This window comes from Orcinus orca, chromosome 18 (genome assembly GCF_937001465.1).
Source record: "Orcinus orca chromosome 18, mOrcOrc1.1, whole genome shotgun sequence".
NCBI lineage: Eukaryota > Metazoa > Chordata > Mammalia > Artiodactyla > Delphinidae > Orcinus > Orcinus orca.
In genome coordinates, this window is record NC_064576.1 from 75,199,178 (window position 1) to 75,217,451 (window position 18,274).

The 18,274-nt window shown below is 41.9% G+C and overlaps 1 protein-coding gene across 6 annotated transcripts in view; it reads right to left on the reverse strand.

Moving 5' to 3' along the window:
- The window catches only part of NUP58 (nucleoporin 58), a 35,372-nt gene extending 17,370 nt beyond the window's left edge, over positions 1-18,002 (reverse strand). The window contains exons 1-8 of one of the 6 annotated variants that reach the window (XM_033409397.2): positions 17,680-18,002; positions 13,197-13,339; positions 8,590-8,706; positions 7,822-7,959; positions 6,258-6,368; positions 4,544-4,568; positions 3,167-3,232; positions 2,674-2,848 (exon numbers count right to left, since the gene is read on the reverse strand). In XM_033409397.2, coding sequence (XP_033265288.1) covers positions 2,674-2,848; positions 3,167-3,232; positions 4,544-4,568; positions 6,258-6,368; positions 7,822-7,959; positions 8,590-8,706; positions 13,197-13,339; positions 17,680-17,786 — 882 coding nt within the window. In that variant the 5' untranslated portion in view covers positions 17,787-18,002. Of the gene's footprint in view, positions 1-2,673; positions 2,849-3,166; positions 3,233-4,543; positions 4,569-6,257; positions 6,369-7,821; positions 7,960-8,589; positions 8,740-13,196; positions 13,340-17,679 lie in introns of all 6 variants that reach the window. The other 5 variants (XM_033409396.2, XM_033409398.2, XM_033409395.2 and 2 more) reach the window with 5 other exon arrangements.
- Positions 18,003-18,274: the final 272 nt, after the last annotated feature.

Below are 18,274 nucleotides of genomic sequence, written 5' to 3' on the forward strand. Positions count from 1 at the left end.
GCAACTTCTACCCTCATTTTACTGCCCAGCTGTGAAGTCTCTAACGGTCTCTAACTGTCCCTTCCACCTCCGTGTTACCCTCCACCTCAGCCTTCCGTCCTGTGACTCTGGACACGGGCCCAGAGCCTGGACTGCCCAGCGCTGAGCCGCGCCTGGGTCTCACTGGCGGGGGCCCCCTCCCATAACGCTTAACAGCCTGCGGGTCCTCCAACACGCCCTCTTCCTGCCTCTGCGCCTTCCCCGTCACCCTGCCCCTTCCTCGCGGCCTGGGAACCACCGCCGCAGCTCTGGAGGCTCAACTCTGAGTGTGCCACTACCGCTCCATCCTGCTCCGGAGGGGGGCTGGAAGCGCCCACTGAGCCCTCTGCACTCCGTCACACCTTGTCCCTGGAACACTTACATGAGTGCTTTAGCTCATTCTCCCTAGGATACTGTAAGCATTTTGATCCCAAATGCCAGAGGAAGTGCTCTGCACATAACAGATACTTAAAAAGGTTCTCTGAATTTGTGGATTCAGCAATATAACTTCAATGAACCACGTGGCACCTGCCCTGCCCATAGAAAACATTAACCACGCAACTTATCTGAACTCTTAAGTGATGTCCCCCAAACGGGGCATGTGAAAGACTTCGCTTCCATAAGGTTCTGGTCTTCACAACTTCAACGCTGCTCCTTACCTCAGAATTGCTTTTATTTCCCAGAAAGGCTTTCTTTGAACAAAAGGTTTTGGATTTAATAAGATGGATAACTCCTTCACTAAGGGAGTCAGAATGTTTCTGTTTTCAACTGGCAATTCACGAGACTGTGGGTACAGCACGAATCCCTGTGTATTTGAAATAAGAGAAACCACAGAGCAAACCCCTTTGAGTTCTCATATAAACTTTCCTCAACGCAACTCAGAAGCCATTTTCCCTCAAGGGAACTCTTGACTCCCACCCTCTTCTCTCTCAGTCTTTGAGCACTTCACTTACCCCACGAGACTTTAGTACTTTGGAGTTCTCCTTTTGTCTCTGAAAGACAAGTCTGGTTATGTGACAAGTGTCTCACAAGTGCTTGTGGATGGAATCACCCAGTGTGAGAGTTACAATGGTTCCCATTCTTGTGTTCATTTTTTTCCCTTGAGTTTGCCTCCTCTATTACTTTGATAATGACCTTGTGCATATAATTTCATAAAAATTTCACACATGAAATTTAGAATTTCCTATAATGTTTCATCAGAGTCAAAACACTCTCCACAGTCTAAAGGCTTAAGTAACATTCTGTTCCTCCTAGGAATTCTGATATCTGGAATATCTGATGATAAGGGAAGAATAAGTGGGCAGGAAACATGGGGGAATACTTTATTCATATTTAACCAAAGCATTTGTTAAGTGACCGGGAAACGTGAAAGCAGACAATAAAGCCTTTGAATCCTCTTTAAGTATCATAGTTTAGATTAGCTTTTTTTTGGTAACACATTTATTAAAAATGTCACGAAGTATTCTCCAATAGTTGACTTAAAGACACATAAGCAGGTACAAACTTCCAGTTACAAAATACGTAAGTCCTGGGGATACAACCTACAGCCTGGTGACAACAGGTAACAACACTACACTGTATATACAAAATACATAAGTCCTGGGGATACAACCTACAGCCTGGTGACAACAGGTAACAACAATACACTGTACATCTGAAAGTTGCTAAGACCGTAGATCTTAAAAGTTCTCATCTGAAGAGGAAAAAAAATTGTAACTATTTGTGCTGATGGGTATTAATTAGACTTCTTGTGGTCATCATTTCACAACATACACAAACATTGAATCATTACGTTGTACACCTAAAACTAATAATGTTATATGTCAATTACAGTTCAATAAAAAGACACAAAGCACTTAAAAAATTTTTACTTAAAATATTATCACTTAATTTATGAAAAGCATAGCACTCTGATAAACCCATTAAAAAGGCATATCACATAAAGTTCATTAACAGATCAGGGAAAACTTTAGGGAAAGATTTCTAGATTGCCACGATCAGATCAAGTATACTGTATAACTGTGAAATATAAAACAAGTAAATCATCTATCATTCTTCCCCACTGATGTAAAGAAAATATTTTACGTTATATATTATACCACCGGGACAAGAAGCAAGTAGACATTAGTGACAGAAGGTATTAGCCTCATTACCATTTTTATTAACTAAGACCTAACGAAACTAGCAAGTCACTGGAACTTAATATCTATAAAGCATGATATAATTTATATTTAACAACTGACAGATTAAAAAAAATGTGTTTTTCCCTCTTGTATAATATAATAATTTAGGCAGTAGGCACACTTGTGAAACAAAGCAGTCGGAGCATAAGCTTAGAGCTGGGTCACCAGGGTCTGAATCTACGCTCTTGGAAACAAAGCTCTCCTGTTTTCTTGTTTGAGGTAATAACAGTACCTACCTCATAGGGCTGTTGTGAAAAATCACTAGGTTAATATATCTAAATTGCTTAGAATACTGCCTCATACATAGTAAATGCTCAATAAAACCCAGTAACTATTAGTATAGTAATTTAAAAGTATATGCGCTGTACGGTTTTCTTATAGCATGTCGGTATGAAACTTCATAATTTTAAAAAGACCTATTTCTATTTGAAAAACAAACAAACAAAAATCCTACAATGAAATGTCAGTTTACCTGAGCAGTTTCTATTTTCAATTTGTCAATATTGAGAGTGTTCCTCTGTAATCCACTGGCAGCCAATGACAAAAGCTGCTTCAGAGCTTTAATATCTTCCTGCACTTTAAGCATTGCTTTTGAAGACATTCTACTAATTTCTTCTTGGACTTGTTTTTGTTCCTTCACAAATTTCCTAAAAAAATAAATAAAACTCAGTTTTAAAAAAATACACCTTTGGTTTTATACAGAAAAAAAAGTAGACTGGTGAGAGTTTTAAGTCCAAGTGTTTTAACAAGCAACTATTAAAAATTCACCTACAGTTCACAGAATGGCAGTCACAGAATTTTAATTCCTTTATTTATTTAATTCCATTGTTCTGTGTTCTCCCTGATTTCTAAAAGCACCACAATGCTCCCCAAGTTAAAACACTTAGGAGGAGGAGAGGGTCCCCCTGAAATGCCTCCCAGCACTCCAGTCTGATTCATCTACTGATGACACCTCACACACTTACTGCAGGTTGTCCACGTCCTGGCAGATGACAGAAGGTAGAGTCTCATCCTTCAGTGCTTTACTGTCCCTAAGAAAGATGCCACAGGCGCATTAATACCACAGATCATAAAAAGCTGACGGCTATCTGTATATCTTCTTTGGAGAAATGTCTCTTTAGGTCTTCCATACCTATAGCTGATTCACTGTGTTGTACAGCAGAAATTAACACAACATTGTAAAGCAATTATATTCTAATAAAGATGTTAGGAAAAAAAAGCTGACAGCTGAGTTCTACAACAGTATGTGTTAAGATACAAGAAAACAGAGCAAATATTCCCCATTTACAGTCTTCCTGGATGATTTTGAAGTTCTTTATAAAGAACAATAAACTTCATGATCTACAAAATAACAATTCATCTGACATGGAGGTTTCTTTTCTAAGGAGATTGGCATCTATTATAAGTACACGTAGATGCATTTGACTAAATGTTCAAGAACAAAATAAGAAAATACTACAGACGGGATGAAATATTAATCTAAGTTCCTCCAGCTCAAAAATTCCATGACTGACTTTTCATTCAGTTCAAAAATATTACAGCATTCACTAAAGGAAGTCTGAAAAACTTCTCACAATGAGTTGCTCACAATAGTTTACAATGTCAATCTGTTCTTCAACAAAATAAGACCTAGGAGTAGCTTAAAGGATTGATGACTATTTAAGGAAGACAGGAATAAATGTAACTGGGCTGTAATGGCGGGAGCCGCAGATCTGTACAACTTCGGGGACATAACCCTGGGCAAACGGCAGGCTCTCGCTGCTTCCCCCTTTACGTAACAAATACACACAAGATGTTTGGGAGGCGGGAGCTTCGTCATTTACTTACAAATGTTTTATTTAATGTAATAGAAATTATGTGAGAATACAATTGGCAAGAAAATAATGATCTTCAAATGTATATATGACGTACATGGAGGCTATTCTCCCTCTTCAATATCAGTGAATGGTGCTGGGACAGTAATTTATATATAAAATAAACAGTATATATACATTTTTAATTTGTATATATAAATAAAAAGTGCTCCAAGAGTAAAGTTCCATGAGTTGTTCAACATTTACTAAGTTAAAAAGACACATACATATATTTGTGTTTATTTATATTATTAGGGGAAAAGCCAACTATTTCCTAGAAATAAATGGTTATAAATTTTCTTAAAGATCTGACCTTCCATAATCTCTCCAGAGCCTATGCTTATTATTTTATTTTTGACAAAAACTTTAAAAGAATTTTTCTTCTAAATACCTATAAGGTTCCATTTACTTCCAACCATACATTGGCCTATAGTTTAATAAGTAAAACTCTTTAATTAAAATATTTTAAAAGTCAAACTGTAAACTTACTCTGGTCTTGTTCCCGTTTTATCACCTAGAAAATTCAAGAAGCTTCGTGTAAAAATAGGTTATTTATCAATGTATTCCAAATACAAATTTTAAGTTAACACAAACTAAGGTATAAATAAAAATTGTTAAGGATTTCTTAGAATGCCTCTTAAACAGCAGGTGATGTCACGACTTGTCACGAACTCTAAACACAGCATATTACAGACATGCTTATGTGCACATAAATAGTTATGTAGCTGATGTGCATCCATTTCTTTCAAGGGCAAGAATCTTCCTTTTTCAACTATCTTCCCTGAAAAATCTTCTTGCCTAGGAGTTTAACTCCTGAGAGCTTTATCTGACACTTTTTAAGGCCCTCTTAACAGGCTGCTCCACCTGAGAAAAAAAAATAAGTTGCTAAAACATCTAAGGCTATTTTCTGAATTATGGAGTTACTACAAAGAAAATTAAGTAAAAACAAGAGACAGGACCTTATGTTTAAAATTTTTCATTCAAAGAGAAATAAATCCAAATTTTCTAAGATTAAAAGGATTTTACCAACTTTTAGGATAGTAATTCACTCTTTAAAACAAGTATCTCCTACAATAAACCCATGTCCAATTTCTGAAATCCCTATACAGATACAGGACACTGAATATTTTACAACTTCATGCATCATGCCATTCTAAGCTCTTCCAAGCGGTCAGTGCAGTGTGTACGCACGCGCTCCAGCCGAACATGCTTTCATCAGAAACAGAATAGGTGTTGCGAAGCAAACAACAAGCAGATCACACACACAGAACCAACAACCACAAAAAAACTGCAAAATGAATTTGGGTTGGAAAAAAATTTTTAAAGAATATTAGGCATGCCAAGAGCACAGCAAGAAGGGCATTTTCATACTGGTTGGTGAATAAATAAAGTGGTAAAACCTTTCTGGAAAGCAATTTCACAATATATGCCAAGAGACTCCAAAATGTCCCTCCCTATAAGCCTATGATTCAATTTCTAGGTATCTGCCCTAAGGAAATAACCAAAATATGAACAAAATTTATAATAAAAGCACACAGCATCTTCTGCGTGCCTGGCTCTCCTAAGGTTTTACAAACAGCAATCCTCAAACCAACCCCATGAAGCAGGGACTGTTATTTCCCCTACTTTACAAAGCACCGAGATAGCCTGAATAAGGTCACAGAGCCTGGGGACAGCTAAGCCAGGACCTGCAGCCAGCAAACCAGCTACAGAGCTGACACTTAACTACCATACTATGTTGCCTCTCTCTACAAGGATACCCAATACAGTGATGCTTCCCAGAGCGAAGATCTGGAAACAAACACTAACCGCAGGATGGTGGCTGACTGCACGATGACACATCCATTCATAAAACTGACATTAAGCAGCATTAAAATATTTGTAAAGAATTACGGACACTGACTAAAACTTGTGATATATCACACGAGAAAGAACAGGTTACAAAACATGTACACGGTCCCGATTTTTAAAATGCATATTAAAACACGCATTAAGATAGTTACATAAGACATATGCACATACAAATCTGTCTACAAAAATAAAATCTTAAATGCACAACACACACAAAATTTGTGAACTATAATGCAAACTTAAAAATAATACCTTTACTATTGAATATTTAACTAACAATCTTCCAGACATAGGAATTTAAGTTCCGTAAACAGGACTGTTAGAACGTGAAATTAAGAGTAACATTACTTACTCTTTTTATCCGATGAGCTGCTAAAATCTATACCTCCAAGGCCTTCGTTGCCAGCAGCTGAAGTAGCTGCTGCAGTTCCCAGAGACAGACCTAAAGCATTTTGTCCAAGTCCTACAAACAAGCCAGATGCCACTCATGAAGTTCCTCAGTCTTTATAATGATTTCCCCACTGACCAAAGCACTCAAATACATTTAAGTTGGATCCCAGATTATTTTCATTCTTGATTTAGACAAATAGTAAGATACAAGTCTAGAGCATGCTTTGGACAAAGACTGATAATCTCGCTTGGATTCAATGGTATATGTAGTTTGAATGATGTGATTTTGTTTATTAAAACGGCCAGAATATATCTGTTCATGGATATTTGTGGATACTCGATTTTATTTGTTGTTTTTAAACCCTCTCTATCAAAGCAGTTTTAGTTTGCATATTTTCAGGTGAATACATCTTGTCTTCCAATCATGCTTTGGAATTCTATACTTTTAAAATAATGTAGTACCGGATGTGTTAATTAACTTGATGGGGGGGAAACAATGTATACAGTCAAATCTTTATGTTGTACACTTTAAATATCTCACAATTTTATTTGTCAATCACACCTCAACAAAGCTGGGGGAAAATAAATAAAATAAATTAAATTAAATAAATAAATAAAATAAGCAAAATTTCAAAGATCCTGCACTGGTCAATCACATAAGTCCATGCATTCTCAAGCTGACACAATTGTGTTCTTTTTAGACAAGATGCTATTTACTTTAAAAACAGGAAATAGCAGGATATACTGGATAAGAGCATGGGATAAATGAAAACTGGATTTAAATCCTGATAATGTGTTAAAAAACACAGCTGAATGAATGTTATGAATTTTTAAAAAATCAGTGGCACGTTTAGGTTAACATAACCATAAAGTAAGCATTGAATATTGTGTCAAAGAACCTAACAAAATTCAGAACAGACCTAAAAACTTAATAACAAGACACAAAAACTACCCTCTAACTCTTGTTTCTATTATTTTTGTGGTTTGCTCCCATGGGAATCTTTGGGAAAGATGTTTATTTATCCTGCAAAGAAATGTACATTATAGTCAACTAATGATTTATTAGAAGACACTTACAAAATTGACTATAATAAAATCATTTAATACTTGTTTTTAATGTCCTGACTTCAAAGCACTCTAACACCCTTTCCTAACATCTATAACAGAAAGCCATTCCCAGAACCCGGCTTATGAGGTCAAGTTGTGCCACAGTGAATTTAGAGGCTAAACGATTCAAGACTATCCAACTGCCGTTTATTAAAAAGACAAATTTCTCTATAGAATAGTTTACTGACTCCGGAAACAGGCTCTTTCTTGCCTCCTTACCTAGTCAGTCAATGCTGAGAAAATGCATTTCTAAAATATAGCAATAATGTATGAACAACTTTATTTTATAATTCAGTTTTTACACTAAAAGGAAAACATAAAGGTTCAAGAGACCACATGATCTGCTCAAAAGACCAAAACAAAGACAGTAAATTTAAACATGAATATTTACTCTTCTGGAGAGTAAATATCACAGTTACCTGATGCTGCCGTGCTTGCGCTTTGGAAAAGCGGCCCTCCCAAACCCGTCAAGGCTCCCCCTAAAGAGAGGCCTGCTGGTGCAGTGGTGGCTGCAGCTGCCGTCCCACTCAGGCTGCTCAGAGTGAATCCTGTGGACGCTATAAACAGTGAGCCCGTAAGCCCCCAAGAGCGCGAGCATCACAGAAAACACAAGACACCTTCTTAAAAACTGACGTCACGATAAACCTGGCTCTTGAGAAAAACCACTCACTAAAGCTAACATTATACATACTTAAGAACAGAAAGAAATAGTACCTTTAAAGCAAAAACCAGTGACAGAAATAAGGGCTTTGGTTAATACCAGCATGGTATCAGGTAAGTGACTCCAGACAGTAATAGAGTTTTCAACCCAGGCCACCAGCTCCACACTCAAAACCAGATGAATCCTAAGGCAAGCAAGGTTTATGCAAACTCTCTACCCTTCCCTGTCACCAAAGTGCGCCTTGAAAACAACGCAGACATCAAGAGTTTCACGTGTGCCCTCTCACCCGCTCCCCTGCTTTGCTCTGTAAAGAGACGAGACCAACTTCCAAGAGGGCCTCTGCTGCTTTAATGCTCAAGGCTGATCTTCACAAACCAGTAATTCAGTAGGTCAACGCTGCTGAATGACTGAAATAAAAATTCTCCCAAACTGAAGTTATCTTTACCAAAGGTGGATACCTACATTCACTGACCGAGTGAAATAAGAACTCAACCAGAAAATGCCACCCTTCCCCGACACGCCTCACCTGCAGGAGTCGACGTCAGAGCGGACGAGAGCGTGAGACCGCCAGCCGAGGCAGACGTGATGGGCAGCGCAAACGGTGTGGCGGACGCCGCGGGTTTACTGAAGCCTAAGCTGAAGCCTGCCGTGGACGCAGAGGTGGTGGCCGGTGGGCCTGTAAAAAAATATCCCAGCTTGCCGTAGCTGCATGTGTATTACACAGGTATCAATCAGGAGCCTAGAAGTCTACTTTTCGTAGATGGAACAAAGGTATATGTACTTATATACGTATGAGAGAGAAAAACCATTCACCAAATCAGGGTGCACACTAAAGATGAAAATCCAATCTATGCGGTAATACTGAAACTCAATCTCAGCCCTACCTCTAAATACACCTAAAACGGCACTTCCCCCTCCTTTCCTTTACACTCAACAGAACACAGTCCTTCTTCTCCAAGACTGTTTAAAACATCTTCTCTGCTGCTTGAAATCCTCCTCCTCTGCTTCCGTGTCTGTCAGTGCCCTCCAGTCCCTTCTGTCCATCTCCCTCCTCGGTTCACCTCTTTTTATTTTTTTAATTTATTTACTTATTTTTGGCTGCACTGGGTCTTCGTTGCTGCGCGTGGGCTTTCTCTAGTTGCAGCGAGCAGGGGCTACTCATCGTTCTGGTGCGTGGTCTTCTCATTGTGGTGGCTTCTCTTGCTGTGGAGCATGGGCTCTAGGCGCACTGGCTTCAGTAATTGTGGCACGTGGGCTCATTAGTTGTGGCGCATGGGCTTAGTTGCTCCGCCGCATGTGGGATCTTCCCGGACCAGGGCTCAAACCCGTGTCCCCTGCACTGGCAGGTGGATTCTTAACCACTGCGCCACCGGAGAAGCCCTCGCCTCTTTTTTTAAATTGAAGTATAGCTGATTTACAGCGATTCAGCTGTACAGCAAAGTGATTCAGTTTTATACACACACACACACACACACACACACACACACATTCTTTTCCAGATTCTTTTCCATTATAGGTTATTACAAGATGTTGAATCTAGTTACCTGTGCTATACAGCAGGTCCTCGCTGTCTATCTGCTTTACACGTACTAGTTGTGTATCTCTGTCCACTTCTTAAATGCTCCTCCCGATGGCTCCATTCTTGCTCCCTCACTTCCTGAAATATCTCACCCACTTTCAGAATCTCACTATAGGTTCATGGGTCTAAATCTACATCTACCTGAATCTCCAAAGGCTATAGCTCTACCTGGATGTCCCTCTGGACCCCTACACATCTCCCTATAAAAAAATTTCCTAAATCCCCCAGGGCCAATGTGGTTGCTCAAGCCAGAAATCATAATCATCCTTGACATTCCCTCGCTCCCCTGTATTCTATCAGTACAAGTCCTGTCAATTCTACTTCAGAGATATCCCTGGATTACAAACATCCTCAAAAACCTTAGTTCAGGCCATCTCTCTCTCAAGAACTATTACAATAACCTCCATGATCAGTCTCCTCCAACCTCTAATCTACTCTTGGAATTATCTCAGTTACTTTAAAAAAGAACAAAATAACATGCTGGCGATTCCCCCGACTTAAGGTTCCCACTAAGTCTATACATTAGTCTTTAAAATAGATTCTAAAGGCTTGGTACCCAAAACCCTTTCCTATGTGGTCCTAACCCGCTCCGCCAATCTCCTCTTCCTACCATGCCTACCCTCAGAATCCTAAACTCCACGAGCAAAGTACCTTTCCTGTTTCCCTGGATCCTCTGACGACTGGCCTCTGCGCTCTCCCCTCCTGCCTGGAACAGTGCTTCCTGCCCCGCCAATCAACAACTCCTCTCCTCCTCCTCAGCCTTCCTAGTGCCTTTCATGCGTCTCTTAGAGCGCATGTCAGATGACACAAGAACCCATCGCTCGGCCTGCCTGCTCCCTTTGCCTCACAACAGGCTGAAGGTCTTGCTCAGGCACCCAGCGGCCCCTGACCTCATCAGGGTCCTGCACCACCTTCCGCTGATACTCAATGATCAAGGCATTGTGTAGACTCCCGGCCACAGCCAGGAACCAGTAGTTACGCTAAGTTACTAAACGGAGAATTTATGAATGACCTGCATTTTGGCTTCTCCTGAAGGCACTCAGAGAAAAGAAGTCAGAAACTATGCTTCTGGATCGTCCTTGCCACAAGTGGAAGTCCCTGCCAGAGTAACGTGCTGTGAAACACGCACAGGCTCTAAAATCTCAGGACAGGATCCAACTGCTCGCCCTTGTAACCAGTCCTGTCCGAAACTTTGGTGGTAGACAGACGTGCTTTCTGTTGATAACATGTAAGTGGCATCTAAGTGAGGAAAGTTCACCAATCTTTAATTTATTTCAATTTTAAGTTTACATTTAATTAAATTAAGTCACTTTAATTGCGGTTCCTCACTGTCCTCTCGTCCTTTCACATCATTTCCTGGCATCCAGGTCAAGGTGCCGTCACCCTGGTTACCCACATTCCCTGCAGCATATCACAATAGAGAACCACGATATTTTTGAGCTGGAAGGGAATTCAAAACCTTTTGATTACAATACCCTCATCTGACAGATAACTAAAAGCCGCCAGATATGACCATCTAAGGCCTCACAATTATTTAGAGGTACAACCAGCGCTTAATTCCAAGACTTCTGGCCTAAAGTTTGGTTCTTTTTTCACTAAAAGGGCTTAAATGACTGAAAAATATAAATGTGAAATAAATTTTGACAGAAAAAGCCAATTCTGTATTAAATTTTTTTTTCTGAACTGAAAAAGGATTACATAATCATCGATTTTTTAAAAATAGTCAAATACCGAAAGGTTCTTTGAAAAGTCAGTATCTATGATCTATATTCAGTTCCTTATATGTTTCTTCTATAGCCCAGCTCTGTGAGAGATTAGGAAAGAGTAGAAAAACCAGAGATCTGGGACCTTCCCTCAAAAATTCCTACTCGGAGTTAATCCTGTAGTTACAGCTGTTGCTATTCCTGGGGACAAAAAGAGAAATAAACTTTAATCACCAGTGGCAGATGGCATTCTTTTGGCCTGTAACAGGGCAAGACTTGGAATCACCCTCAGGGAGTGATGACACTGCTGGTAAGGCTAACGCGTATCACAGTATCTTCCACCACAACCACTGCCTAATACAGCGTTCCTTCTATAGCACTGGTTCTCGTATCATAGGCTGTGTATAATTTGATCAATTAGGGATTAAGAGTTGTAAAGTGCAAACAACTATTGCCTATAACAAAATCCGGCAAGGAGGAAAAAAAGCTAGTCCAAACAAAACACCGGCACTGTCTCAAGAGGCACACTGGCTGGTCTCACGTTTACGCCTGCAGTTCTTCCACGGTCTCTGTGTAGCTGTGAAAGTGCTGCAGTCAAGGCTGGCAGCTCAATGCAAAAGGTGGTTACACAGACCAAGAGACTCTGAGGGCAGAGAATAGAGGTAAATAAGGAAGTAAACTTTTAAAATGGTGGATCCAGTGAAGCATATTTCTGGCTTATAATAACAAAATATCTGTATTTTTTAAATTAAATATCAGAAATAAAGTACATGCACAGACTCTAGACAATGCTATACTTTTTTTTTTTTTTTTTTTTTTTTTTAGTTTTGGCTGTGTTGGGTCTTCGTTTCTGTGCGAGGGCTTTCTCTAGTTGCGGCAAGCGGGGGCCACTCTTCATTGCAGCGCGCGGGCCTTTCACTGTCGCGGCCTCTCTTGTTGCGGGGCACAGGCTCCAGACACGCAGCCTCAGTAGTTGTGGCTCACGGGCCTAGTTGCTCCGCGGCACGTGGGATCTTCCCAGACCAGGGTTCGAACCCGTGTCCCCTGCATTGGCAGGCAGATTCTCAACCACTGCACCACCAGGGAAGCCCAAATATCTGTATTGTTTTTTAAAACTTTTTATTATTGAAATGCCCACCAGAAACCTTTACCTCCTGCCCTTTTCCCAGTGCAACAATTGTTTTAATAATAAAAAAATCTGAAACATCTCTTAGGTATGTAAATTATAATGTTATAGCAAAATAGGAGGGCTTCCCTGGTGGCGCAGTGGTTGAGAGTCTGCCTGCCGATGCAGGGGACGCGGGTTCGTGCCCCGGTCCGGGAAGATCCCACATGCCGCGGAGCAGCTGGGCCCGTGAGCCATGGCCGCTGAGCCTGCGCGTCTGGAGCCTGTGCTCCGCAACGGGAGAAGCCACAGCAGTGAGAGGCCCGCGTACCAAAAAAAAAAAAAAAAAAAAAAAAAAAAAGGAAGCTGACTGTCCCATATGCTAAATTAATTAATGTCCAAATTGTAAACTTGACTCAATCTTCACCAAGATAAAACACTGCATTACATAATCTAACATAAACTTGAATTACTTTAATTCATTACTTTTAAATAGATTTATTTCCTTTAATTCTTAAATGTATGTGTGTGTTGTCCTTCCTTACACTGAAGTAAGTCACAGCTAATGGCTGGCCCTATCTCTGACCCTTGATCCCACATCCCTGTCTGCCTTTTCATCTCAGTATTTACCATTTTTTAGGTCTACCACCAGTGACGATCCTTGTAAAGGGAGGAGACACAGGACAGAACCTGCAAAGAATGAATACCCCAAACCCACTCCCTGAGAATCTGACAACCCTCCTTACCTGTGTTCGTTCCTCCTAGAGTGAACCCAGTGGCAGGTTTAGATCCAAAGAGCCCGGCTCCGAAGCCAGCAGAAGGAGCAGGTGCTGTCACTGGAGCTGCCGTGCTCCCGAGGCTCCCAAGACTGAGCCCCACAGAAGGGCTGCTTGTTCATAGAAAACACAAAATAAAGTCTACTAGAGCCAATACTTATTTAAGGGAAACGCAAGTTAGCTCTTCGAGGTTATTTCTCCATTTAAGCACCTCACACATCTCCACAGGATACAAAAGTAATCACAACTCACCTTCAACCAACCACGTTCAAATATTTTTCTGTTCTCTATAAAAATAAATCCACATACAAAATTATTCTTAAAAAATGCAACAGCAGTCTTCAAGAAAAGCAGAATCTATAGCATTTAGGATTTCAGATGCCAAGGAATCATAAACAAGATCACATATATCCTGCTTTCACCAGTTTTTGTTTGAAAGCTAGCGTATTTTAGAACAGCCATAGGAAATCCTACAAATACGGATCATTTTCCTTCTGAACTATGTATGTACAATTCACACTGCTAAGCTCATTTGTTCTTCCCCGACTGCTCACATAAAGACATGCCCAGAAATAGGAACGTTACTCGAAGCTGTCCCCACCACCTCTCTGTTGCTGTATCGCCAGCCCTGGGGGTGGGGATGAGGGACAAGAATAGACATACCCTGGCACGAGGAAGCTGCAAAGCAAAGCTCCCCTCTAAAAAGACTGTGTAAGATCAGCAGAAACCCTCTTCAGAGGTTCTGAAAGCTTAGAAAAGAGCAGCTGATAATAACAAGTGATGTGAACAAAGTTTACAGCTTTTCAACTGTTCTTAGCAAGCTGCAGAGGCTAAAATTTGCTACCTATAAATGGTAGAACAAACGAAAACAAGCCAAAAAATCTTGACAATCTGACACTTCAAAAATTATGTCGGAGAGTTAAGCGAGATTACAACATGTATAACATAATGGGAAATCCCGTTCATGCTACATATGTATCTTTATTACTTCTCTCCCTGGCCTTCCACATAGACGTAAACACCATGGCGGAACTGCATGTCAGTTTTTTAAAAAAGCTTCAAAGCCTGCGGCATTTCAATGGAAGGGGCAGGCAGTACTGCTCTGACCAGGCTCCGGTACCAGCTCTCCAACGTGCTGGTACTTGTATGACATGATGTTTCTGGGCCTCTATCTCCTCACCAGCAAAATGGGAATAACAGTACCCACTTAAGATTTTTGGTAAAGATTTAGAGATTACGAAGGGCAAATTAACTTCACTCAATAAATGCTGTTGCTACTGTTACCATAAGAAGCACTTATAAATTCAACTAAACATATCATGTACAAGGCTCTACGCCAGTTAACCACTGTGAGGGCAACGGAGAGGGAGGAGTTTTCAAGGAAGGAGAACCTGAAATCAGTCATCAACACTGAGCAGGAAAAAGGAGAGGGTGCACCCAAATTGTGTCTTTCCCTATTAGCACGTGTGTACGTGCCCCTCTGTGTATATAAGCACAGGGGGCTGGCAGAGCAGGGCTGCAAGGTCTCACCCAGAATTAAAGCACAACTGAACCAAAACGTATTTTTAAGAAACATTTTGTTGGCAAATTATGAAGAATCAAATTAAGGAAATGTTTATTATGCTACCCTTCCTCCCAAACAAGTCAGTAATCCCATGTTTTTACTGCTATTCCATAAATACACAAAAGATATACAGTGAAAGTATGTATTTTTAAGACAATTAAAGTATTTAAAATTTCTTGACAATCTAAGATAAGTAAAGATACAATGAAGTGTTTCACAAGTTCATAAAGTTGAAAACATTACCAAAGAAAATATATCAAAGTAAAATCTTACTTTACCAGAGAAGCAAAGGAGAAATTTCTGTGGCAGAAATATTCACTTAAAGAAAAACAAAAAGCTACCTCAGACCTAACCAATTATTGCCTCAACGACTATTATCTGCCAATTCCTCAACAAGGACATGATGTAGAAAAGCCAGCAGACCCTGCCAGATGAAGAATGGAATCTTGCCTTACCGTGGACCTGAGAGCTAACCTAACCCAGGTGCATTTACCAAAAGAATGTTAGGCCTCCAAACCAGTACTCCAATGGGCAGGTGTTAGACCGTCTCTCCTTTTATTAATTTCCCAAGCCTTTCTACAGCATGTATACATTTTTCTAGTTTATTGCTAATAATTCATTTACTCAGTCATTCAACAAGTATTTATAAAAGCCCTGCCAGGCACTGTCACAGGGACTCAGAGTGGCAGATGAGACTCAGGCCCTGCCCTCAGGAAGTTTCCAACCAGAGAAAGAGATTTATCAATCATTCATGCATTCAACAAATACATATTTGAGCTCCACTGTGTCTCCTGGAAAACTAGCATGAAAAGATCTCCACCATCATGGAGCGTAAAGAAGTCAACAAAAAATGTAAGGAACTGAAACAACTGTGATAAGTGCTATGGTACAGGGTAAGGGATGGAAACCTCTCTACACTGACAGGTCAGAAAAGGCTTCCCTCCGATGTAAGCACCTGAGTCCCACAAGCAGGCATCAGCTCAGCACAAGAGGTGGTAGGGCAATTCCAGGCAGAGGGAACTGCCCTGAAGTGGGAAGGGGTTTGGCCTTCACCTGAGGAACTGAGAAAAAGCCCAAGTTGTGTTTTTCAAACTAAGATCAGGACCCATGAGATGAGCAAAAAATCAATTTAATAGCTCACAACCAGCATTTTAAAATAAGGAAATGGAACAGAATAGAAAATATCAGGCCAGGGCTTCCCTGGTGGCGCGGTGGTTGGGAGTTCGCCTGCCGATGCAGGGGACATGGGTTCGTGCCCCGGACCGGGAGGATCCCGCGTGCCGCGGAGCGGCTGGGCCCGTGAGCCATGGCCGCTGGGCCTGCGCGTCCGGAGCCTGTGCTCCGCGGCGGGAGAGGCCGCAGCGGTGAGAGGCCCGCGTACTGCAAAAAAAAAAAAAAAATATATCAGGCCAAAAAAAAGAAAATATCAAAGTGCATAGAAAATATCAAAGAGTAAGGGTAGTATCTTTCGCTGAAACTGTGTCAGTTACTTATCTGTATGCCTGTAGATGTTATTATTATTTTCTTTTACAGTTGGGTCTGAATCACTGAATTGGAGCAAACAAAAATGAGAAGATGGGCTCAGGATGTCTGAAGAGGTTCCAGACTGGGCCTTGCAGACCATGGTAAGGTTTATTTTACTTCATTCCAAGGATAGTGGAAAATCATTGAAGGGAGGCAATGGGAATTTTTTTTTTTTTTAAATCTGGCTACAACGTTGTTAAAAAAAAAAAAAGTTGATGTAAAAGCAGTTGAGACAGCAACTGGGATTCCAGAGAACTAATCAAAGTAGGAGGTGATGGGAGCAGTTTTCATCTAACAGGAGAAGGTTACTGGTTGAGAAGCTGGCAGGAATCATTAAGTATTACGATCTTTCATGTAAGCTTCAGGAGAGCAGGACTTATTTATCTTACCACCTAAAGGGGAGCCTACTACTTAGGAATGCGTTCAACAAACATTTGTTCCACGAATGACAAGAGCCTGCAACAGGGTGGTGGCCCTGGAAATGAAGCAAATGGCAAGTAAAGCATTAAAATGATCAGGCCTTACTGATTAAGTGCACAGACTTACAGCATAGGAGCTATTAAGGAGAACTCCAGATTTCTGACTTCACCGTGTAGTCTTTGCCCACCCTACCCCCTCCCATACAGACAAAATTGAAGGGTTTTTGCTTTGTTGATCTACCAGCTCCGGGAGCTATCCTGTAACTCATTCTAGGCACACTATTTGATTTAACGATCTCCATTTTTATCTTTAAAAGTTTGAGCTCTAAAGAGCAAACCTCGCATCATTAAAATGATCTTTATTTTAATTGCCTCTTTCTGGACGTCTGCTGGCCAAATTGTTATCACTTGAAGAGGTGAGGTAGCAGGCTGCACAAAGACGATGACTATGGCGCCTACATTTCACAATTTAAGTAAAAGACAATGAGAGTCAGCACAATATCCTCACCTGTGATATACTAATTTGCACATACTGTTCAAAACTACCACCGAAAAGTGCTGTAACAAGTATTTGAAACAAAAAAACCAAGAGGACAGATAGGGCCCCATAAGGCACAAAAGGTTTGAAAGCGCGTTTAAAATAACCACGAAATCATTAATGTCCCAAAACGTATATCCTGCAATGGCGTCTCAATTATCGGGGAGAAATTTGTCTTTGTCCCCCTTACAATTTCCTATTAAGTCTCTTTTTCTAAAAAGAGCTTAGATCCGACAACCTGAGCTCCATTCATCCCTGCGACATTCACCGGGCGCCGGGATAGGCCCAGAGAAGCGGCGAAACCGCGGCCGGGCCTCCGCGTGGAAGCCGGCGCCCCCCGCCCCAGCCGCCCGCGACCCCCAGGCCACACGCCCCAGCCCCGCCGGGAAGGAGGCCGCTCGCGGTTACCTAGACGCCGCGGTCCCGAAGGAGAACCCGCCTCCCGTGCCGCTCCCGCTGGCGGCCACGGTGGAGGAGCCCAGCGTGCTGCTCCCGAAGGAGAACCCCGCGGACATGGCTGCGGGCTCGGCGCGGTTGGCAAACTAGTGGCTCGGCTCGCCGCTCCCGCCTCAAGGCCCAAGCGGGCCGGGCAGCATCGCTCCCACCCAGCCGCGACCCTGCGCGAACGCGGAGCCCAGCGGACGCGAAGACCGCCCAACGGTGTGGAGATGGCGCAGCTCAAGTATACTGCGGCTGTCCGCACGCACCTCCGGAAGCGCGACCGTCACGCAGGGGCCGCTGGGAGTGAGTGGGGCCGGCGGCCACGCAGGGGCCGCTGGGAGGGGGAGGAAGGGGAGGGGAGGAAGGGGAGGGGAGGAAGGGGAGGGGAGGAAGGGGAGGGGAGGAAGGGGAGGGGAGGAAGGGGAGGGGAGGAGACGGGGGAGGAAGAGGAGGGGACGGGGGAGGGGAGGAAGGGGAGAGGACGGGGAAGGGGAGGGGAGGAAGGGGAGGGGAGGGGGAAGAGGAGGGGAGGAAGGGGAGGGGGAGGGGAGGAAGGGGAGGG